At 43.0% G+C, this 24,331-nt stretch overlaps 1 protein-coding gene across 2 annotated transcripts in view; it reads right to left on the bottom strand.

Moving 5' to 3' along the window:
• Positions 1-24,331, bottom strand: part of LOC133836380 (uncharacterized) — a 33,205-nt gene that overhangs the window by 2,949 nt on the left and 5,925 nt on the right. For both annotated transcript variants that reach the window (XM_062266850.1, XM_062266859.1), the window contains exons 3-8: positions 18,229-18,379; positions 11,259-11,340; positions 7,282-8,712; positions 7,013-7,215; positions 5,419-6,909; positions 42-5,360 (exon numbers count right to left, since the gene is read on the bottom strand). In XM_062266850.1, the coding sequence (XP_062122834.1) occupies positions 42-5,360; positions 5,419-6,909; positions 7,013-7,215; positions 7,282-8,712; positions 11,259-11,340; positions 18,229-18,340 (8,638 nt within the window). In that variant the 5' untranslated portion in view covers positions 18,341-18,379. The remainder of the gene's footprint in view (positions 1-41; positions 5,361-5,418; positions 6,910-7,012; positions 7,216-7,281; positions 8,713-11,258; positions 11,341-18,228; positions 18,380-24,331) is intronic.

Raw genomic sequence — 24,331 nt, 5'->3', positions numbered from 1 at the left:
AGTAAGTGTTTGCAAAATATTTAAAGAACTGAGTAACGTACTTAGCAAGGAAACCTTGAAGCTACAGGAAGCAGTGTTGCCAGCAGCATCGGATGCAATGTAAGTGATATCGTATGTGCCCCACAGAAGAGTTGTGCCAGAGCGATGTCCGTTACGTTCATAGATCTTAGTAACACCAATGTTGTCACTGAAGTGAGGTTCATCCCAGGTAACTACAGCGGAACCGTTCTTAGCGATAACCCATAAGTCTCCAGGGCAATGCTCCACAACTGGCGGCTCCTTGTCAACAACAAGCTGTTGGCAGTTGGCACCAGTGTAGCCCACTTGGCACTTGCGTTGTCCGCACAGCGAAGGCACATTGCGTTCCACGCCGCCGGAAGTCATCTCATAGCCGGCCCAGTTGAGGATCAGACCAGGGTAAAGCACTGGCTCAGAACGGCAATCGCGCACCTGTTTCTGAATCTCAGAAGTAATATCCAGAGCACGTGCCCAAACCTGGGTCTTGGTAATGGTGCCCTGGAAGCCGGAATCAGTGTAGGACAATTCATGCTTAGATCCATCGGGCTGAGGGCGACCGAGCACCGACCACAGATAAGCGGGCAGAGCACCGCCAGCACCGTACTCCAATTTACTGGCTATTAGACCTTCAGTAATGAGCTGCAGTTGTCCCGAAATTCCGTCCCAAACGACAGCCACATGATGCCATTGCCCATCGTTGACGGAAGTGTATTCGCCGAAGCTAAGGAACACATCGGGTAGGTTCTCAAAGAGCGAAACTTGAACGCCACTCGAATGAGCTTGGAGCAGGAGACGACGACGCTGAGTCATACGGGCAGAATCCACGCCGTAGAGTGTGAAGAAGATACCAGTGTCATCCTTTTGGGCAAACTGCACCCACATGGCAACGGTTAGGCTGTTGGCCTCGCCCGTTGGGAAAGGCACCACCTGAGCAGCTGTTGAGCGGGAAGGATCACTGAAGTACAAATCGTAGTCCACTTGAATGGCCTTGCGACAATCATCGCCAGTCATATTGAATGGACACTGGCAGTAGAACCCATTAGTAAGATCCACACAGCTGGCGCCAGGTGGACACGAGTTGTCCTTGCAGTCGACAATATCTAATTCACAGTTCTTGCCGGTAAAGCCAGGCGGACATTGGCAACTGTAACCTGCACCATTGTCCAGACAGATTGCGCCATTCTGGCAGACATGATCCTCACAAGCATCGTACTCATACTGGCATCCAATGCCGGAATAATCCGCAGCACAGCTGCAGTTGAGACCAGAGCCAAAGTCCTGACATTTGCCGCCATGCATGCAGGGATTGCCAATACAACGTTCGGGTGCCGTTTCGCAGTTCTTGCCATCGGTGCCGCTGGGACAAACACAGAAGTAATCCTGGAAGAGATCAATGCACTTGGCATCGTTCTGGCAAGGTGCCTGTACATTGCATGTGGTGACCTGTTGCTCACAGCGCATGCCACTCCAGCCAGGCTCACAACCACACTCGAAGCCACCGACACGATCGCGACAGAGGCCATTGTTGAGACAGGGCTGTGCCTCGCAGTCATCAATATCCGTCTCGCAGAGCGGGCCCTTGAAGCCATCACGGCACACGCACTCGAATTTGTTGTCCAGATCCAGGCAGCGTTCGGTGCCCACAGGATGGCAAGGATCGCTCAAGCATTCATCAATCTCAGCCTCACAACTGAGACCAACAAAACCAGGGCGACACTTGCAACTGAAGCCGTCTAATTGATCCACACAGGTTGCGCCATGTTGGCAGGGATTCGAGGCACAGTCATCGATAGTATGCTGACAGTTCTTGCCCGTGTAGCCAGGCTCACAGTTGCAGCTGTAGCCATCAACCAGATCCACACAGACGCCATCATTGGAGCAGGGACGATTTTCGCAGTCATCGATATTAACATCGCAGGCAGCTCCTGTCCAGCCAGGGTGGCAGACACACTCATGGTCAAAAAGACGATCCACACAAGCGCCATGCTTACAGGGTTCTGATAAACACAGATCGATCTTTTGCTCGCAACGTTTGCCCGTGAAACCAGGTGGACAGGCACACTGGAAGTCGTTGACCAGATCTGTGCAGGCAGCGCCAAGCAGACAAGGATTCTCCTCGCAATCGTTGATGTTTTGCTCACAGTGAAGTCCTTCCCAGCCGGGCAGACACTCGCACTTGTAGCGTCCTTGTTGCAGGGCCTGACAACTGGCGCCATTTGTGCAGGGATTACCGTTGGCAGTGCAGGGATCAATGGTAACATCGCATTGATCGCCTGTGTAACCGCTGCGGCACAAGCAAGTCACGTTCTTATAGCCAGGTTCATTCTTGCACATGGCACGTGCGGGGCAGGTATCATTACCGCAATCGCTGGCCTCCTCCTGGCAATTGATGCCCGTATAGCCGGTAGGACACTCGCAGCGATAACCCTGCGGCAGATCCTTACACTGACCACCATTGTAGCAGGGTTGCGACGCACACTCATCGATGTCCTGTTCGCAGCGACGTCCAGAGAAACCAGCAGGGCAGAAGCACTGAACATCATGGCCCATTGGTACACAGAGTCCACCATGTTGGCAAGCGCCTTCACCACAAACCACGGGCTTGCATTGCTCACGTCCCTTGGCACCGGCGGTATCCGTGCGCATATTGCTGGGGCATTCATTACAGTTCTGTGCTCCCGCAGCACTCTGGTAATGATGAAGAGGGCAAGACGAACAAGGAGCAAGTCCAGTAGCAGAGTAGGTGCCAGGAGCGCATTTGGCGCGGCAGAGTGCCTTGTTCGAGGCGGCAGGCTGGTAGGTGAAGGTCTGCGCCGGACAAGCCTGGCAATCTTTGAAACCTCCCGTGGGTGGCTCAGCGCTGAAAGAGTTGCGTGGACATTCCAGGCAGGGCACGAGACCAGTGGGTGAGTAAGTACCATAGCCGCAGACGGGTATGCAGTCGCTAAGTGCCTTGGATCCCTCTTCTTTGGTGTAGGTGCCGGCGGGACAACGCAGACAGGTGCCCTGACGATCGCGGTTTTGGTAGTAGCCGCGTGGGCAGTTGGTGCAGCTATTTTGACCTTCGGAGACATAGGTACCCGCTGGACAGTGCAGACAACGTGGAACATCGCTGGTATCCATATTCAGTACTTCGCCGGTATTGCAGTTGAATCCACGAGAGATTTGTGATTTGAGAGCGCGCAGTGGCGGACACTGATTGCCAATATTTGAGATATTCAAAAGGGAGTCAATAACAGCGCTGGCATATGGCACGCTCAGATCAAATATGAGATTCAGCGTGGAGCCGCAAAGGTCGTAGAGTTGAGGCTGACGCACAGCCGGTAGAATGGACAGTATAAAGTCCATTTTGACCACGTTCTCTTCCAAAAGCGATGGCACTGACTTCAAGAATGTCACATTCATGTTCACGTTAACAGCAGAGCAACGTTGCGACAACAGCTGATTCAGTCCCGAGTAGTGTTGGGCAAGCACATCCTGGTATTGACCCAAGCAGGATTGAGCCACAGCACCGTTAGCACGATAGGTGATGGTAGCGGTCACATGGTAAGCAGCCTGTTCGGTATTCTCTGAAACACAGTCCGGCACCACAGAAGTGGGCCGCCACAAACGAGATGTCTCACAGGAGAAGGTCTTCAGCGGCTCGCCGTCCGTAAAGCGGAATCCAGGTTTACAGGTTGCAATGCATTCAATGCCCCGATCTCCAGGCAGACAATTAATGGCACCATTCGCCGGCGGTTGTAGCTCCCAGTCAACACAGGGTGAAGCCTGCACCGAGACTTGGAAGTGACAACTAGCTCGATTATTGTATTTGTCCGTGGCGGTAACAGTCACGTTCTCAAAGTTTCCAATCTTGATTGTTGAACGTTCCGGTGTGAACTGTAGACGCACTTCACCAGTTTCGTCTGAAGTCTTGATGCGTTTGCGAGTGTCATTAAAGTTGACATTGTAGCTTTCCTGACGATCAACCAACTCAATCACATAGCTCTGGGGACATTGCAACAAAGGTGGAGTAACATCCGGCACGGTAATGTTGATCTCACAAATGGCCACGTTGCCATCGTAATCGAAGGCGACGTATTTGACAACTGTATCCTTGAAGATGTGACTGGGAGTGCGGAAGTTTTGTGGTTTAATTTCCAACCTGGCAATAGAACCGGAGTTATCCACTGCAGTAGGTTCAGTAAAGTTAACAGGCAGCACACCGCCATTCTCATCACGGCGCACAACAATGGGTTGTTGCGGGCAGTTCTGGAAGATTGGAGGCTCATTATCCACACACGGAGAGTAGCCATAATCGTAGCCCAACAGAGGCTCTTGCTTAGGGTCCTCGCAACCCATCAGTTCAAACTTCAGACAGGCATTATCCATGTAGCTAACGATGCCTAGGATGACAAAGCGAGCCTGCACATATTTGGGCAGCGTAATCATTGCCAATTCACCATAGTTTCCAGGATCTCGCATTGTGAGATTGAAATTGGGGAAGTATACGACATAGTTCTCGTTCTCGGCCTGTTTGTAGAAGAAACGAATCTCGGTGGGACGTCCCACAATGTCGTTAGTGACCACACCCTTAACTAGAATGGCCTTAACGCGATAGATTTGACCCAGATCAACACTGACATAGGTAAAAGCTTCCTGCTTGCCGCACCAGCCTGTGGCCGAATTGAGACGAATGTTCTTGGCCTCATAATTGGGTCGTTCCGAGGTGGCATTGATGGCCGAGTCGGGAATTCTGCCTGAACTCAAACCCAAAGGCTTGATAACCTTGCACTCTGGCTCCCTGATACAAGTAATAGGTCTGGGGTTGATTAGAATGTAGCCGGGACGATTGCAGCCAAAGTAAACCTCTGAGCTCTGCTCATAACTGCGTGCCAGCTGACGGCCATCAGCAGGTCTACCAGGATCCTCACACACGGGTCCCTCGCAACGCAAATCGCCAAAGTCCCAGATGGCATCGGCACCACAGCGCACCACATTATCGTGACGGTTCGTTTGGCCCGCCAGTTTAAATGTATTCTGGCAACCAAAGAAGAAGCTGCTCTGGAAGCGTGTATCCACAAATTGTCCGTACTCAGCGCCAGGTGTAGGCATGGGGGCATAACAATCGACACGGGGGCAGGAAGGCTGCATGCCCGATAGCCAGTAGTCTGGTAGACCCGGCTTAGGATCGTAGACACACTGTCTGAAGCCAGCCGAGGCTGTGGAACGCAACTGACGTCCCGGGGAACCACAGCTTATGGTCACATTGTCACGGAATGGCACGAGCACCGACTCGGGATCGGGACGAGCAACGGTCAAACCCTCCAGCTTGTCATCTGGCAAGGAAACGCACTTGGCATCTGCAAGAGACAAACAATTAATCACCGAAAAAACCGATGTCGAACTTTTAGTACTTACAATTGCACTCCGGTACGCTCGCGTTCCATTGACCACTGGAGAGACACAGGGCCACAGAACTGCCACTCATGATGTAGCCAAAGTGGCACTGGAAACGCACAACATCTCCGAAATGATAATCGTTACGTTCACTCAACAATTGACCATTTTCTGGAGCCTCTAGCTCAGGGCACATTACGGGAACACAGGTCTTGTTACGTTGATAGGTGTCGCCATCACGTTCTCCAGACTCGGAACGCTCAACGTGATAGCCAGCGGTGCCGTTGGAGGTGTAGAGCTGATATCCTGTGTTACAGGCACAAGCATAACCACCGGGTGAATTGATACACTTCTGGTCACAGCCGCCATTGTCCTTGCTGCATTCATTGATGTCCACGCAGTCCAAGCGAGTGCAACCCATCAGTTCCATGCGCAGGCAAGGCGCGCCCACGTAATCCTGAATGCGGAAGCGAATGTAACGTGCCTCAATGGGCAAGGGCAGATTCAAAATGGAAAGAGTGGGCTCTAGAATTCTAAACTCCACAGCAGTACCATCGGGATTGGCATAGTCCTTGAACACATCGGTCAAATCATTCGAGTACTGCAGACGCACCGCCGAGCTGAAGGCAACATTGCGATCTGGACGCTCCACAGACATCGTGCGGAATCCACGCAAAATGGTGGGTGCCTTGAGGTCAATCAAAATCCAATTTACACCAGGTTCCAGGGAAGCGCCGCACCAACCATTTGTATTAAGACGCACCAGGCCCTTGCTGTAGCCGGGCTCACTTGGTGAAGTAGTGATGCTATCGTCAGGAATGCCTCCATTACCCAATCCTAAATCCGCAACAGGTCTGCATTCGGTGGTAGCCGTAAAACCTGAACGACACTGACAATGGAAAGAGCCATTGGTGTTGTTGCACTCGGTGGTAGTAAGATCGCACTGTGAGGAGCTGCATTCATTGATGTCTTCACAGGTTGGGGGCTGCTCGAAACGTTGTGCCTCACTGCAACGCATAATGTTGCTGCCAATAAGTTTGTAACCCTTAAAGCACTGCACGCGTGCCTCGTCTCCAAAGTGATATGGTCGGGCAGAGTCCACAACGAAACCGTTATCGATGTCGGGGAATTCGTAGCAACGCTTGCGACTGCAACGTGGCACATCGCCACTCCAGGTGCCATTGGACATGCAGGTGAGTACGGGATGTCCATTGCGTTCATAGCCAGGTTCACATTCGTATTGCACAATTGTGCCATAGCTGCGTCCGCCGCCATTGAGCAGTGTCATGTTGGCATGGCCAACTTCTGGTAGAGCAGCACACTGGGAGGCCATGCAGTGAGGTTGACGCTCCCAGCGTCCGTCGGGCAGGCAGGAAATCTTCTCAATGGGCTCGTTGGTGGCAAATGCAAAGCCAGCATAACACTGGTACATGGCAATGCCGCGATATGTGACATTCGAGGAGCCAATGGAGAAGCCGTTATCGATTTGTGGAACAGGACCGCAGTAGACCTCTGTAAATTGAGAAAAATTTATTAAAATTTGTGTTTAAACTGCAATAATGCATTTTATTCTTATTTTGAGTTAAATTATTAAATACACAAATTAAAGTCTTACCCTGACACTTTGGTATGTAGGAGACACTCCAGTTGCCACCAGGCAAACATTCCGTAACCAGACGCGTCTTGCCGGTGGCAAACTCCTGTCCAATGGGACATGTGAAGCTGACCAGCGTGCCGAAGGCCGTATCGCGACTGGAGGCCAAGGCCCCAATGCCAGGCTGCAGCTCGGGACAGTCCGCTGAGAAGGTAGCCGACCAACTGCAATTATTTACAAATTATTATTAGTTTTCGATATAAGTAGAGGAGCATTTAATGACAACTTACCCCGCAGCATTGTGCAGTGCATCAGAGGTAAATTTAATCAACATCTCGCCAGATGAGGCAGTCAGTGTCAGTTTTGGAGCTGCAGTTCCAGTGAAACCGTTACCCGAGTGTAGACGCAATCCAGAAGTGGAGGAGCCATCAAAGACTTGCACATTATCGCTCTTGTGGACAGTAAACTTGTCGAACTTCAGCGAGAGTGGAGCACGGGCTCCATTGCGAATGGTAAAGAAGCATTCCTGGTTCTTTGGGTAATCAGCCAAGCCAAAAGCGGGTGAAGTAACGGTGCCATTGCGTGCGGTAATCGTGGCCTTGCAGCCCTGAATATAGCGTAGACTGAAGCCCTTGCCTGCCTCGCCAAGACTCGACTTGAAGTACAAATAAAGCGCATTGCCAGTGGAGATAATGACACGTTCGTTCTGATTGGTCTTGCCCGTCAGCTGGGCAATCGTGCGACTCATGGGTGAGTCACCATCACGTATGAGCAAATAGTCGCGTCCCTTGGCAATGTCTAGGTCATCGACTTCAATGGAAATTATGCGTCCAGGCTGCGCCTTAATAACATACAGGCACTCCAGACCGCCTGGGTATTGTTTGGGATAGTTGGGACTGGTGAGGATCTGCCTTTGTAGCGTGGCCTTCAAGGTACCGCCACAGTTCTTGGCCTCGGTCTTCCAGGTGGCGCGGAAACCCTTGCGCTCAACACTGCCATCGGTGGTGAACTTGACAATCATGAAGTTGGAAGCAGAAACAAAGGGTTGCGTGGTCAGATCCTGCTTGCCACTCAATGTGGCCAGAGATACAGATTTGTCCTCGGTGCGTCCGCCCACCAGAACTTGCACAGTATCAAAAGTTTTCTCCGTCTCAAAGTCCTGGAACTGCAGAATAATGTTGCTACCTAGCGGACCTTCAAGCGTCCACTTGCACTTGCTCAGGGCTCCATACTTATGAGGGTAGTTGGGTGTCTCGATGACATCGCCACCGGATTGCATGTGATAATGGCACTGAGCCGGACAGTCGAGCTCGTCGGTGCCATCGCCACAATCATCACTGCCGTCGCACTTGAAGGCTTGATTGATGCACATGCCATTAGCGCAGTGCAACGCACCCTGGGGACAGGCGGGAGCACGGCACATGAAGGGAAGCAGCGACTCACAGGTGCCCAGATCCCAGCTCTGTGTTTTGCTGGCAAAGCTAGCTGCGACACATTCACCGGACTCGGCATTGGGCTGCTGCAGAGACCAGAAGCCGGAGTATTGTGAGATCAATGCACCCGACGCCGATTCCAGGGTATTTGTGCGTAGATCATCCAGCGAAGCCAGACCAAGCCAATATTTATCCGAAGCACGCTGATTGGGATCGCTGGCGTGTGCTATCGCCAGTGTTTCATTGTTTTCCGCATAGCTATCGATGGCCACCAACTCGGCGCCGTATCTGCAAAAGAAACGAAAAGAAAAATAATGTAGAAAATTGAGTAATTGTTTAAGATTTGGCTTCGTCTTAAACGCAATTTCATTTATGCAGCTGCAGCTTTACTTTCTATTTTCGGCTGTTGCATTAATTATGCTGCCCCAAATCTGTGCGCAGACACAAAAGAAAACTTTCGTTTCCAATCGTGTAGCATATAGAGTACGCTTTTTATCCGAAAAAAGTCACAGCTTAAGGCTCATGGGTTCTACAATAGCTTGAAGTCGCAGAGAGAAAAACAAGTTTTAGACAAAAGAAAAATAATATTATACTTTGACTTTGGCTTGCCTTTTGACTGACTCACGTTGTCAAAGTGGTCGTACTTATTACGCATACGCAGTGTGGGCGCCTTTGAATACGCCTGTGTCATTTGCAACTGCGGCTGCGGCGGTTGTTGCATTTATTGCAGCTGCATGCCAAAAATTATGCATGTTGCACACGCCTCTAGTCATACAGCTGTCAATTGTAACTCAGAGACCAGGGAGAGAAAACAACAGAAAACTTCAGACAAGGGATTGTGTTGTTGTCTGGTATGTTTGGTTGTTTAGTTAGCGATTTGTTGTCTGCGCTTATTGGTCCGACAGTACTTATTTTCACCAACAACTTGCCACATTCCAGCGTTATGTTTACCAACTCTGAGTTTGCAATTACAATTAAATATATTCTGCTGGGGATATCTCGCTGATTGTACTTAAAGAATAAAATGGAAAAGTACGATCTTTCTTTTAGCAATAAGCTTATTCTTACTATCGAATGTCTAGTTATTATTTTCCATATTGACTACCTTCCAAACAAAATCTAAATTTCTCCCCAAAAAGGCAACTGCCAAATATTCATTCAAACAATATTTCTTTGAGTTTATTTGGCAACGCCCAAAAAGCACTTGAACCTCACAAATGCCAAAACGCTGAATGTATTTTTTATCTATGGTCACAGCTCCGTTAACTTGTGGTGTTAACGCCTTTATGGTGCTTTCCTCCATTCTACGCATTTCGCATGCTGCACACGCAAAATCGTTAAAATAAAAAAAAAGAAAGAAAATTTCACCTGAAAACAAATATTTTGTACACATAAGTTTTAAGTTTACTGAAGACGACAATGCGCTCTGTTATGAAGATGTTTGTAATTTTGTTATTGTTTTTGTTTTTTGGCAAATCTAACGTTAAAGCAAGTCGAGTACTCGTGAGTTGTTTGCCGTTTGTTGAACTTGTGGAAGCAGAAATAATAAAACGCCAGTCGCATTTTAATTGTCATTGGACTGGGGCGAGGTCTATGGCATGTAAATGACGAGTACATTAGACTATCCCCCTACCCCATAATCTCCACAAGTATATAGTTGGTAGTTGGACACAAGTAGCGAAGTGTCGAAGTGGCGGTATAGCTTGTGCCGGGCATGTGTAATTGTCATTTAACACTTGACTGCGAAGTGAAATTGCGTAGGCCATTGACACTGCTGCATACAGTCGGTGGGTCGTTCGATAGATTTATTAATGGTTTCAAACTTAACATTTGCCGAATTGCTATTCTATGCGTTCCAATCAAACTTTCACCCCACAGAGCCCCGCGGTCAATCCCAAAAAGCACAAGCGATTCACACGCTCATTAAAGCCAAGCAGAAAACAAAATAATCGATACAGACGTTAACTTCGCTTCCAATCAAATCGAAACACTCTCAGTTTTCAGCCTCAGCTCTCAACTCCACCACACAACACACTCGCTGGGCAGGTGCAGTTTGTGTGGATCGAGCACTCGAAAGTATTTGGGTCAACAGCAGGTTAACACCCAAAAACCGAATCAGGTATGTTTTATTTTGCTTTTCGTTTTGGGGCCGAACCTCCGAACGCCGGAAGCTTATTGACTGCCGCCGATGACGACCATGTCGACAACGACTTTCTTTTCGCTTGAACCAAACTGGCACACTGTGGAAAAGGCAACGACATGGACGCCAAGTTGATATTAAAAAAAATGAAGAGAGAAAGAAAGAAAGAATGAATAATATTATGAATCATCGGGTATAGATTGGGCTTATCGATTCCATGGGCATTGCTGTGGCCACTGAGGCCTGACAAAACAATTTCAAACTTGGTCAAGCCGATGGCAAGTTTTGCCGGCCTGCCTTTTTGGCCTGGGACTCAGCCCACTTTGGCATTGACAGTTAACTGTCAGCGGCAACGGCGGCAACGGAAATGCAATGCGGTGCTGTAACGGCAACTGATTCAACAACAACAATAACAACAACAGCAGCCATACTACCATATATCTAGACAGTCAAGTATCTATCTATCTATCTAGCTATCCAACCATCTATGCTTCTTTGTATCCATCAAGAAGAACAGGTAGTTGCACTTATTGAAGCGTAACCACTTTGAGCCACTTCAGTGCAATGGAAGTTGTCTAAATCAGACAACTCAGCCCACCACTTCCTATATATATGCACATTTATACATATATATGCTTGTCTAGTAATATTCAAATTATCATCTGATTATGGTTATGCTTATGGCTTTACTCACCTTCGACACAGCTCGGCGCTTTTCTCCCACGAATGCTTGATATTAAAATATTTATAACAATTTAAGCCGCGTAGTTCCCAGCCTGTAAATAGAAATAAAACGAAAAATCATGTTAATTTATTCAGCTTAGCCAAGGTCACAACACTTTTGGGAACTGCATTCAAAACGCACTGCAAAATTTCACTTGCATAATTGATTTTCATGCGTTATTCAAAGCAAACACAGTTGATTTTATTCAGTTATCAAATGTGATATTAAATTTAATTTTTGATTATTTTAAATTTCTTTAATATTTTTATCAAACTTATTTTCAGAAATTTTAATTAAACGCACTGTAAAGTTTCACTTAATAATTAGTTATCATTGGTAATATAAAAGAAAATATAGTTGGTTTTATTCAATTATGGAAGCTGCTTTTAAGATTTTATTTTCAGAGATTGTCACTACTTTAACAATTTTTAGATTTTCTAAAAGTTAATAAATTAGAAGACAACTTAATGAATAATTTATTTTCATCATTTGATTGTAAAAATATCCCCTTATTACATTCGATTTAAGATGTTTTGGAAATGCTAATAGAGATACTTAAATCTAGTGTTTCACTCTTGCATATCATTAAAAAATTCCCGCACATGAAGCCACTTAATACACCCCGTTTGATAAGAGAAAATTACTTCCCATAACCGAGCTCTTCCTCTGTAGCAACATAAGACAACAAATTCTACAAGATCTTTTGGGCCGGTTCTTTAGCATTTCTTTCGGTTGCAGTTGTCGGTTGTCAGTTGGTAGTTGACGCTTGTCAGTTGACTTCCCGCTGAGTTCTCTACTCTACCCCACAATGACCCCAATCGGAGCAACTTGTTTAGCATAATTGAGTTGGCTTTCTATCTAGTTACATATGAGTTGTGAATGAAGATTTAATCGCTTATTCTTAGCGATAAAAGCAAGCACCATGCAATTGAATTGTTTATCAAGTGTACTTTTTCAATCGCTCTAAAGTATCTTCAGTTAATTACAATTAAGTAGTTGGACAGCTTGAGGCGCTTTCATTTTCCTCAATCTAAATGCGTTGCGTTTTCCTAGTAAAAATGGGAAAGTTGCTGCCACTTGACGCCATCGTTGCTATTTAGCCGCCTTCTGTCAGCCTGATTGACAGCTTTCATTTAAAATCAAATAGTCTGAAATATGTGGCAAGGCGTGCGCACAACATTTATAATATGTTTCAACAAAATAAAAAAAAGCAAAAGTATTTAAACAATTTGCGATGTGTTTGAAAAGCGTCAACAAAAGTTGCTCCCAACAATATGGTCGGTGCTTTGGTGTTATCTGCTGCCAGACTCTGAAAGTTGTTACAGTTTTTCATGTTTTGCAGTTCGCCTGTCATGGATCAGTCTGTTAGATAGTTACGATTTGCCATGGACTTTCACGATTTCCGTGTATATGTAGATTAAAGACAAGCGAATACACAGAATCACAGAATGCGATTTTTGACTAGTTATGTGACATTAAGAAAGTGAGTTTGAAATGATTTCGGAAACTCTTTCATGTTGGTTAGATAATAACTCGTAATAAATTTAAAGTATAAATGATTATGTGAAGATTTGACGTAATTAATCGTTGACTAAATATAACAAATATTTCTTCTACTCACAATTGCTTACACTAAAATTCAGATCTAGTTCAGAGCATAACCTTGATCTTAGGCCCAAGTCTGAGCTCTATTGCAACCAGATCTAGCACTTTATTGCGTTTGGCTTAACTGACCTGGCAAAACGATGTCAAGTCGTACTTAACTTGTTGGCTGACATAACTATTTAATTTCTTAACATGCTTGCCGTTAATTCACAACACAAAACTTCAAAACTCTAGATGCTTAGCTATGAGTACTCGTATTTAACAGCCAATTACCGTTCATGCCGCAACATAAATTCCTTTTTATTTATTTGTTGCCGTTTATATAACTGTAAACAGTTATTTGCCACAATTTGCAATTTATTTATTTGTTGCCAATGTACCGCAATCATTTTTATTTAATTTTAGCAACGCTTCGTACCAGCCAAATCCATCAGCATAACCGTACACTGTGCCAAATTAACAAAAAAAAAAAAAAGAGAAAAAGAAAATATATAAAAAGTAGAATTCGAGACTCTCTGGTTCTCAATCACGCTTCAATTGAAATCAGTCGAACGAAGAGAATACGAAGCTACAGTCAACAAACTTCATGTAATTGTTTTTAATGAGCAACAATTTGTCGATCGGTCCTCTCTCTCTCACTCCTCAGTGCTACACCCACAAAGTATGTGAGTGTGTGCGTGTGTGTGTATGTCAACTTGGCTGTTGAAGTTTCTCTGTTGGCAAATTAAGCCACGTTACTTGCAATGGCTTCTAAAATTCCTTTGCTCTTGGACTGGGTGCAGCAACAGCTGGACAAGGTTAGCCGGTTTCTCAGTTCTTTTAATTTACTTTGTCACCGTGTATATGAGTGTGTGTGTGTGTGTGTGTGTGTGTTTGCCAACTGAGCTGACTGCTTTATTGAATTGTGCCACATATTTGAAATTCTTGCCAGGAAGTTTTGTAAGCCATTTGCCATGCAAATTTGCTGCGTGACTTGTTACTTGCTGCCCATTCGCAGTTGCTTTTGTTGGTGGCCCACATCGAGACAGCTCTTAAGTCTCCCATATGCGCAGCCTATGCAACACCAATTGCATTTGTTAGCCGTGCTCTAATTGCCAGCGGAAAGCAGCCAGAGGCAGCCAACACAGCCTGATCATTGTCTATATAGATGTGTGTGTGTGTATGTATATATAATTTGAGGCTCAACACTCAGCGAACCTCAGCAAACTCAACGCTCTCTGACGAAATCTTATGAACAACAATACGAATTAATAATGTGAGAATTTCTTACGTAAAAAAAAAAAATGTTCATGCTTATAGATATACTTAGACACAAGGCTTAACTAGCTGGGAGCGCTTGAGTCTGGACCATAAATGACAAGGTTTCTGCACTTTATCAAACTAAAAGTGGCAAAAAGCCCTTAAGAGCTGCACCAGATTCTCAGCTGCCAAAAATTGTGGGAACAACACTGTTGACAGGTTCTTAACAATCAAATGGCCTTGTATAACATGAGAATATATTTTGTTTGCAAGTAATTGCTAAAGCCGCGAAAATAATAATTGAATATATTTTGCAATTACTTTTATATAATAAAGATTCTTGTAGCTTTTGCCTCTCAAGTTCATAAATCATTTATTTTGCCCCAATCTAGTGTGCTGTTAACCCCAAAAAACTCTTAATGTCCATGTTGACTGTCCTATGTTTGGTAATTTGGAAATTCACTTAACGGCCAGCATTATTTCTTGTATTATTATGATGTTCGTTTGTTCTTCTGACGAAACAAGAAAGTGAAAATCAAGTTGCTGGGCACGCATAAGTTTCACAACTGCAATAAATCTTCTTGTGCCCCTTTCATTAACCTCATTTTTCATGCACATTTCTGTGCCCTGGCAATGCGAATTTATCTTTACCACTTCATCTACAAAAGAAACGCAAACATCTTCTTCAATGCTTAGAAAGCGGAGAATACAAGAATAAATCTTGTAATTCTAGCTGTTTTATTGCGGATTACCCAGTAAACACTCGTACTTAGTTGGAAGCCGTCAATGTCCGTTCATTAAACCTGAAAACTAATGCGAAGTTCATTTAACTCTGCCCCTCTTCACATTACTCGGTTCACACAGTAATCAGTCAACTAGAAAAGTGTTGACTTCCATAAACCACCAAACAAATTTGTTTAGACTCATGAGCATTTTACGCTTTATGATTTGCTAAATGCCGAAATTTAAAAATCATAAATAAAACGAAACGTGTCATAAGTCAGGGTCTTATCAGTGTGTCATATATCACTTGAATTGTGCGTGCTGACCCAGAAACTCATTCCAAAAGTGCTGCATTTCTCATAGTCAAAGATGTGGAAAAAGAAGAAGATGAAGCAGCAGCTCACGCAAAGAAGTTGATTTAATTAGCTTTTAGAGCTGTTGCTCTTGGCGTTTGCTCAAGCGTGTCCACAAATTCTGGAAGTCGGTTCTAGTTTTTGTTCATCTTCTATTTCTTCTCTCTATTTCTACTTGTTGACGTTATTGTGGCTGTTGTTGCTGTTGTCTACTTATGTGTTTCATTTCGTTTCTAGGTAAGATTTGCTGTCTGTTTGCTTTGTCCGCCTGTCAGTTTATCAATTTGAGCCATTTACAGTTAGATGTGATGCTTGAGTGATAAATAATGAAGGCAAACTTTGGTGTGGCCCTACTTCGAAATTGCTCACGATCTACGTGTAAGTGTGCTTTGAATTTACTTTGAGTTTTACGACACATCTTTGTTATGCTCTTCTTGAAGCCTATAAAATCCGTTTATTGAGGTTCTATCTGAATTGCAATTAATCATCAAAGAGAGCGTCTCAGATAAAAGGTGAAACTAATTAAGTAAACTCTGAATTAGTCTAATATCTCAATAGTCTTTTTTGTTTAATTTTTTTTTTAATATGCATGTTTTTTAATTAAAATTTTTTGGAATTGAATATGGTACTAATTTCTATGATAATAAAGTATGTAATTAATTTTAGCTGCTTTGCGTATCATTATTATTAAAAATTGATTAACATATAAGCATCTAGTAATTCTTATAAAACTAAGCTTTGATTAGCAGTAAGCATTTTTAAACATTTTTATTTTTCATTTATAAATGACATCATAGAGAATGTTGCAATATATCCGGAAATCTTGGTAGTAAAATATCTAAAATTGCCTTCAAACTGTGCTAAGCGGACATCATTATCATCATGAAAGTACTATTTAGGGTGCGATCTCCCATTTCTGTGGTAAATATTTTCAGCTCGTACAAAATACATCAATAAAATCAATGCTTAAGCTGAATAACAGCTACAACAACAACTGCAGAAGCCGCCAACAGTTTGGCCTATTTTTTGCACAACTGCACCTAAAAACAAGTCACACACACACATACACACACTCACTCACTCCACATGCCTTGCATATGAATCAAAAACAACGAACGTAACATAAAAATATCAAAAGACTTAGGCAACGAACTTGTTTTGGACGCTTCGCGGTTGGCGGCTACGTTGGCAGGTGCTTATGTGCATGTGTGCGTGTATCTCTATTTGTGTGTGTGTGAGTGCATATAAAAGTGTTAATAAGCAACTGCAACTGCAGCTAGTTAATACGAGGTAGCTACAGCTATTCGAGCAACAACAAAACCACCAGAAGAAAAACAACTGAAAGAAGTGGCATGGCAGCTAGACGGGGATCGCGACGGGAACTGGGAGAGTGGGGAATAAGAGGGTAGAGGCAGGCAAACCGATCGCCAAGTTAGTCAGTCAGTCAGGCAAACTTGGCTTGGCATTAAACAACCGTTAAGAAATCTTGTTCCAAAGCGCGTTAGCGTTTTTTTTCTTTCTTCTACGCTTGAAACTTGTCTCGCCTCTCATATGGGGATGGAGCTAGAGCTGGAGCTTGAGCTGTGGCCCCGTCTTGGTCTTGTGTCGATGCCAAGTGAGTGCTCGCAGTACATATTCGTACATAGTCTTTGTCAGGGTTCTGGCGCTGTAAGATTGTGTGCTGTCATTGCCTCATGGCGAGCATTCTTGGCATTACCGCCCAGTGGGGCACATAATAACAACCAGTTTGGCATATGTAATAACCGTTATCGTTGCTGCCGTGCTGTTGTAGGTGGCCATTGAGTGAAAGGTCCCACCACCAGCACAGTAATAGCAAAAGCACCAGCAGCAAGTGTTGACTGCATTACCGGCCACACATACAATGATTGATTAGCAAGTTAAACATTTCCGTCAGGCGAGTTCTTTCAATTTTTCCATTTGTTATGGCCAAAATGTAGCAGATTTTAAATCTGTAGATCTGTGACCCGCAACCCGTTTGGCAGGCTGCCAACTTTTGTTTAATGCTGAATTTTGTAGATTTGTCATTAACGATAATGCCACACTGGCATTTTTATGGCTCAAGTGTGCGCTATGTTTATGACAGGAGCTTAACGATAGCCAGTTTATAATAGATGAAACGATCGCAAATCCCAATGCTGAACACGTAACATAATGAGACTCAATCATTAACTATGGAAACTCTAGAAATTAAGGCTTATCATCATGGTAAATGGAAAAATCAATCGCTCTCTCTTGCTTATGTTCTACAGGCAACGAGAAAAGCTGAATAATCATGATTTCTTTCATTTCATTTTTCCAAACAACACACTTCATTTGCCTATGAATAGCAGGAAATTAATAATTATTTATGTAAACAGTAGACAGAACAGGTCATAAATGAGAATTTCCATTATCAATGACTTGCTTGTCGGAGCTTAAGAAGAAATTAGTAATGAAAAGCAGAAAAATAGAATGAGAGCCAAAGAAGCAAAGCAAATTAGTTAGCAAGGTGTAGAGCATGAAAGCTTAACTTAGAGGCGTTTGACTTTTGTAGAGTAAAGAAGCAAGCATCACATGAATATTTCAGCTATAAATTTGAAAAGTTAAATGATTACTTCCTTTAGCTAGTCCGACAATTAGTGCAAGAGTCAATCGACAATTATATATTTAACTAATCAAAGGCTTGAGAACATAAAAAATGCACAAAATTAAAAGTTAGCCGGCCAATTTAATTGCAGTTTACTTAGGTAAAACACTAAAGATACGAAGCCCAAACCGAAAACCAATTATGGCGACGGAAATCAAAGACAATTTGCCGGGCCCAAACTTGAAGCTGAACACAATATCCGTTTAAAGTATCTGTGTATATTCGTATTTCTTTCTATATAATTACAATTGTATTCGCTTTGATTTATGCGCAAATGTTTGTGCCACACCTGCTCGGAGTAGCACGCACGTGCTGTGCTGTGTTGAATTGTTTCGGAGTGCAATGCGATTTTTCAAGTTGAATGTGAACTTACCATTTGGACATGAAAACGCCTCGTCCGCTGTGGTGGCGTGGATCACCGACAGAATCACCGCCAACAGCAAAGCGGCCAGCCAATGCGAATTGGCTGCCGTCGTTTTGGCCATCTTGCCGAATTGATGCCAACTAAAGTTGAGTGGCGCAGCCTGTAAGAAAGCGAACGAGAAAAGGAAACCATTTTTAATACAATTTGTCTTTTTAATACAATAAACAGCACGAAATTACTAAATAATACCCAAATGCCTAGCCCCAGAAATAATAATGAATAAATCAGTTAAATAAATGTTGGGCAAAACTGGTTAGCTTATTCACACCCCAAATAGAATCGCACATGACATCGATTCGGGTTTTTAATTTTTTCTTAGCTCTGTATTTTTCTTACAAATACTTTAGCGATTAGCAATCTGTTCACATCTGCAACTAAGAGCTGTGAGCTGAGCACGTGTTTGTGGCTTTAGGATTTTGTGAATGCGGTTTAGAAAGTTTCTTTGGACATACACACACACTTAAACCGCATAATTCAAGTCAGCCAACAACATTTGCATATAGTCTCTTAACTAGCTGACTAATGTCGAGGTCGCCGTGCAATAAATTCAACTAATGGCAGGTTAATATATTTTGTTTTTGCTTGAAATGCGGAATGGAATTTCAAAACATATTTGGAAATTGAGATGTGAATGTTCTTTAGCGAAATCAAAAACGAAAAGTGTGTCATTTGTCATATAATGAAAAGAACTTTCGAAATAATCAAATTAGGCATTCTATTTACTTCGTGTTAGTTATATTTTTAATCCTATTATGCGTTTGTTTATCCAGCAAACCAGTTAAATACTTGAAAAATTAAGCTTACTTCAGTGCTCGACTCTTAAGTGGACCTAAGCTCTATGCCAATTACCCCTTCTCCAATTTTCATGAGCTCAAAAAAGTCAAGCTCATACTCGTATCATAGAAATACGAGCACAATCGTTGGTTTTTGATATCCCCTCTCCGACCTGCCTGGCCAAGCAATTGAGAGAGACAAAGTTTAAGGCTCTTTTGCATTGTTGTCATAAATCACGAGTGCGTGTCTGTCTGAACTCTGTAGTTCACTTTTATCTCATTGTTAAATACCCAGACAAACTTGTTGTCTGTGTGTGTGTGTGTGTTTGCCTTTTCATTCATATACCATGCAAAATAAGTCATACGGTCTGGGGGACTGCGTCGCTCTGTAAGCTGAGATCGAGGCGCAAGGTTGCCGTTATTGTTTAGTAATTATAACTAACACTTTGTGCATAATTGTTGTTGCTTTTACTCGGACATCTAAACGTGTTTGTTAGACTTTGCTTTTGTGTTTGTTTTCGGAAGACATTCAAGGCGTTAGAAAATAAAGCGGTAAAACTTTTACGTGTGAGAAACTTCTTAACGTTTTATGAAAATATTATTTATGCAGAATTTAAAATTTAACTGCAAAGTTTATTTTATATAATGAGCTACTCGCACGGCAATAACAACTGAATTTGTATTTTGTTATGAGTTGTTGCAAAACTTTAATACTTTGTAATACTATCGAAGCAAGTTTGTTGCCCAAGTCTTTTGTTTTGCTTTATTGCTTTTGTTCGGCTGCTTACAATGATCACAGCTGATACTAATACCAAGCCCAGTCTATTCCATTAACAAACTTCCGCAAACAAAATCTCCCCACACACACACACACACACACACACACACAGAGAGTCTGATAATCTCGAGTGGAGCTAAAATTTAGTCAAACGCGAAGGTTGTACATATCAGCACCTTGCACATGATTTTTTTGTATGCCTTGCGAATACACATGTAGCTGTAACAATACTTATTAGATAACTGTGATTAATACATGCGAAGGGCTGAAACCTTATCCAAGATCCGCTCAAAGCGTCTTACACTGCGAGTGGGAGTCAGACACGGCGGCTTTTTTTTTATTGAAAGCTAAATTAATTTGCAAGTAAGCGTAGTTTGTGCCACACGCACCACACGATAGCACCACCTTTCAGTGCTAATTAAGTGAAGAGAAAAATTAAAGTTTTTCTCGCATTTCGCTTCAAATAATAGCACAAGCAAAGCGGCATCAGACGACGCCGCTTAATTACCTGAATTATGCAATGCGCATAATATTTAATTTTATTAATTTTTCTCTCGCGTATATTATTGTAATTTTCGACAAATTATGCAGAAGCATCCCTAGCAAGAGAGCGTATTCGACTATGAATTGAAATTGTTTACATTTCCCCCTGACTTTCCTTGGCTGTAAAAGCTAATATACCCTCTCAACTGTAGATTACAGGGCATATATATTTTATTTTATATACAGACTGCAGCTGTGTAGCTACCCAAACCACATTTTTGTGAGCCACCAGCCGGCAGCTGTTGTTGTTTGTTGTTACTGTTGCTGTTGCTGTTGCAATTAGCTGGCTATGTGGTTTGGCCCAGAAAGCAACTTGCAGCCAAACATTTGCAGCCAACAAACTGGCTACGTAGCTGTGCAAATTTGTTGCTGCTGTCATTGTTGTTGCCGTTGCTTTTGTTGTTGTTTCGTACAACACAAATATTTGTGTGTGGGTGATGGCTGCCATTGTTTAGTCTACGGAAAGGCGCCAAAAATTGTACGCTGAGCCGCAGGTTTGTTTATAAGCGACATGTGTATTTACTTAGCTGCTTAATGAAGCAGCGACAGCGTCAATTTGGGGGCGTGGGCTGATTGGGCATGGCCAAAAAAAGAGCATTGTCATTAGCTAAACTCAGTTAACGAAGGTTTTTCAACATTGACATTAATTTGTTGTGATGAGTCAAAGCCAAAACACGAAGCGATTAATTGTCAGCTTATAACACCTAAATCTCCGATTGCTTAAAAGAGTGTTTAAATTCAATTTAATTTTTTTTTTGCACCTAGAACGAACTGTAAACGCCTCTAACTGTACCTAACGGTAATTGCCGTTAATATCATTTCATTTCTATGACTAATTGAATTGCTTTATTAAGTTTTGCCAAAATCTCTCGACATCCCCTTGGGCCATGCAATTAACAGTCAGTTAGAAGTCAACACCCCGACAAATATTTTGCTTATATAATCATACCTAATGAACGAATCCCATGAGCACGAACCCAAACCGAAAGCACGAACTATGCCAAAGGCAATTCGAAAAGCCAACGAAATGTCTGGATAAACGATTGTGTCGCTCGTATCATCCAAATGCTGTGCTCAATGTTTACCAAAACTGCAGTTTGCAATATGCAAATTTCAGTTGTTGTCTACGGGCGGACAGCTAATAATAAATAAACCGAAAACTTGATACGTATTTAGCATGTTAATAAAGTGGCGGACGAGAGTGAAAGGCTTGAAATGTTCGCTTTGGTTTATGGCATTTTAATTAAACATTGATTATGTATCCATACGTTTGTCTTGATTATGCGCCAATTCATTTCGCAACGAGTAAAGTAAATTTACATGAAAATGGGCCGCTGGGGAAGTCGATGTTGTTGTTGTTACGTGGCACATTTTTTTCGTAATCACTGTGCATGACACCTTTATGCGGCTATTGATAAAATGATTATTTAATGAGAAGATGCTTATCCCAAACTTGCTTGCAACAGTAGCTTTAGGGTCAACTTAAATATGATATTGATATACTCATTGATTGGAGATGTTAGACATGTTATTTTTTAAAGCATTGCAGATATATAACTTTTTAAGACATGCTGAAATGTCCTTGATTTTAGCTGCACAAAACCAAAGACCTAGGAAACGAACTGAATCAAATGCTTAAACTGTCCATTAATAAATTATAGTCATATTTATTGAATAAACCTAGTGTTGAAGCAACGCTTAAATTGTCAAATTAGCCTCAATTTAATGACAGTCACATAAGACCTTCTTATCGCGGCACACCACGAAATGTTATAGAACACAAAAAAGAGTCGTGAGTTGAGCAACCAAAATCAAACAATAACTTTGCATCCAAGATGTCTGTCAAGTCATTTTGCAATACCATGAGATGAACGGCGGAAAACGCTGAAACTCATGAAGCGTCAATCAAAATGCAAATTCAAACTTTGAAGCATATGCAAAGCGTTCAAATGAAAAACACCAAAAAACACACCAAAAACAAGACAACGGAGCGCAACAAAAGAGCAACAGAAACAGCATCAGAGAGGCAAACCGGTCGTCAGTTTTCTTTGGGGCCGGGGTCTCCATTATTGATGACACCTTCGACATTTAAGCAAGCAGCAAACAAAACGCAGGCGATGACTAAATGCGGCTGACTGCTGCGCATACAGTAGGCTCTAGCTATGTTATATGCACAGCCAAACAACAACCAACAACAACCAACAACTTGCAATCGCAGCGAGGGCATGCAGACAAAATGGTAAAAGTCAACTGGTAAATAAGTTTTTGAGCTGAACTTTTTGCCGTCAGCTGCCGGCTTGCCATTTATGGGCCGCGTTTAGTTTTCCATTTCACATTGGCAATGCATAGCTAGCTAGTCGCTGTACATTTACCAGATTGCTTTTTTCATTCCAACTACAAACTGAACTTTCACTTGAGCACTTGTCTGGCGCTTTGGTCAGCCAGCCAGCCAACTAGTCGGACAGTCAGTCAATATTGGCCACACAAAACGAGTTTTGGGGCCCGCCCAACTAATGATCAAAAAATTTATTAGTTTCGGTTTTTATGCTTTTACAGACATGTTGTAAATTGAACAGTTTGAAGGTCAATTGGGGTTTTATGGCAGCGGGAAAAATCGAGAAATTGGGTTGATTATCAAAGGAGTCGTCGCAGCAAGCAATCTATAGAGAAACTGGAGCAACTAACAGTGTCCAGCTATGCAAGCAATCAGGAAAAACAGTTGGAGCTCGCTGATATTGATTACTGAAAAGTATCCTAAAATATTGCTGAATATTTATATATTTATTGCTAAAGCGTTAATTAAAAAGTAAATATGAAAACGAAAGATTTGAAATCAAGAAATCAAATCTTAAAGAAACAATCAAGTTTCACCTTGAAAGCAATCGACTTTACTACACTTAACCCAGTAGAGTTCCCTTTTTATTACACGCCAAACAGACTCACTCTCATTTGTAAATAATTCTGAAAATATTTCGATATCCGCATTGGAACCGTTATGGACTCTTGGCAGACCCAACGACTGCAGCCGCTCAGCAAGTTGAAGTCGTGGCGAACAAAAGTTCTACAAACGAAAACCAGATTTTTATGTAAATTTCTTCTTATTATCGTTGTTGTTGCTGTTTTTAGATCGCAGCGTGATTTCATTTCTGTTCAGCTGTTGACTCAAGTGTGTGTGTGTGTATGTATTCGTGTATTATTGATATGTTGCCTTAGCACAAATTTGTGTGTTTAATTTTGGCTCTCAGGTAGAAGCATCGCTTGAAGCAGCCTCAACTTCAACTCCACTCTTCTCAAGCAAAGAGTCTCCGAGCCGGGTCGCTGTCCAGTCACACTTAAAGCTGCTGGAAAACCAGCTGGGCAGCCCCATTGAACTAGTTTCGGCTTTGTGGCATGTAGCATTTTGAGTGCTTGCTTGGTATTTGGGTTGGCATAAATACAATAATAATGTAGACTTTGTGATATTGGAGCTGTGTCTTGTGGCGAGCGAGTGTTTTGCCTAAAGAGTCTAATGAGCTGCGAAGGCTGTTGTTGTGCGGTGTGCACACAATTTGTGGTCAGTGTGGGACACGAGAGCACTCGTGATTGCCTGCCAATTACAATGAGATACCGACAAAAGCAGAGAACTGCAGGCTAATTGCAATCATACAAATTGTTTCTCGTTATTTCTAATTTGTTTCTCTCTTCGCCTTCTTCATTCACTTGGTTTTTCATTGATAAATCATTTGGAGATTCCAGTTCAGTTGTTCACCAAAAACAACGCGACGAAAAAAACAATTTTCACTCTCCAAAGCGACGACGCATCTTGATGTTTGTTTTATGGTTGCTTCAACAGCAGCAAAACAGCAACAGCAACTGCTGCAACATCAGCAAACTGCGTATATGTTTTTAGCCATAAACACAATGTTTGTTTTCATGTGCAGAGCTGACGAAAGCTGCGCAGAGCATACAAGAAAATACA

Source organism: Drosophila sulfurigaster, chromosome 2L (genome assembly GCF_023558435.1).
Source record: "Drosophila sulfurigaster albostrigata strain 15112-1811.04 chromosome 2L, ASM2355843v2, whole genome shotgun sequence".
Lineage (NCBI taxonomy): Eukaryota > Metazoa > Arthropoda > Insecta > Diptera > Drosophilidae > Drosophila > Drosophila sulfurigaster.
This window is presented reverse-complemented; position numbering and strand designations above follow the sequence as displayed.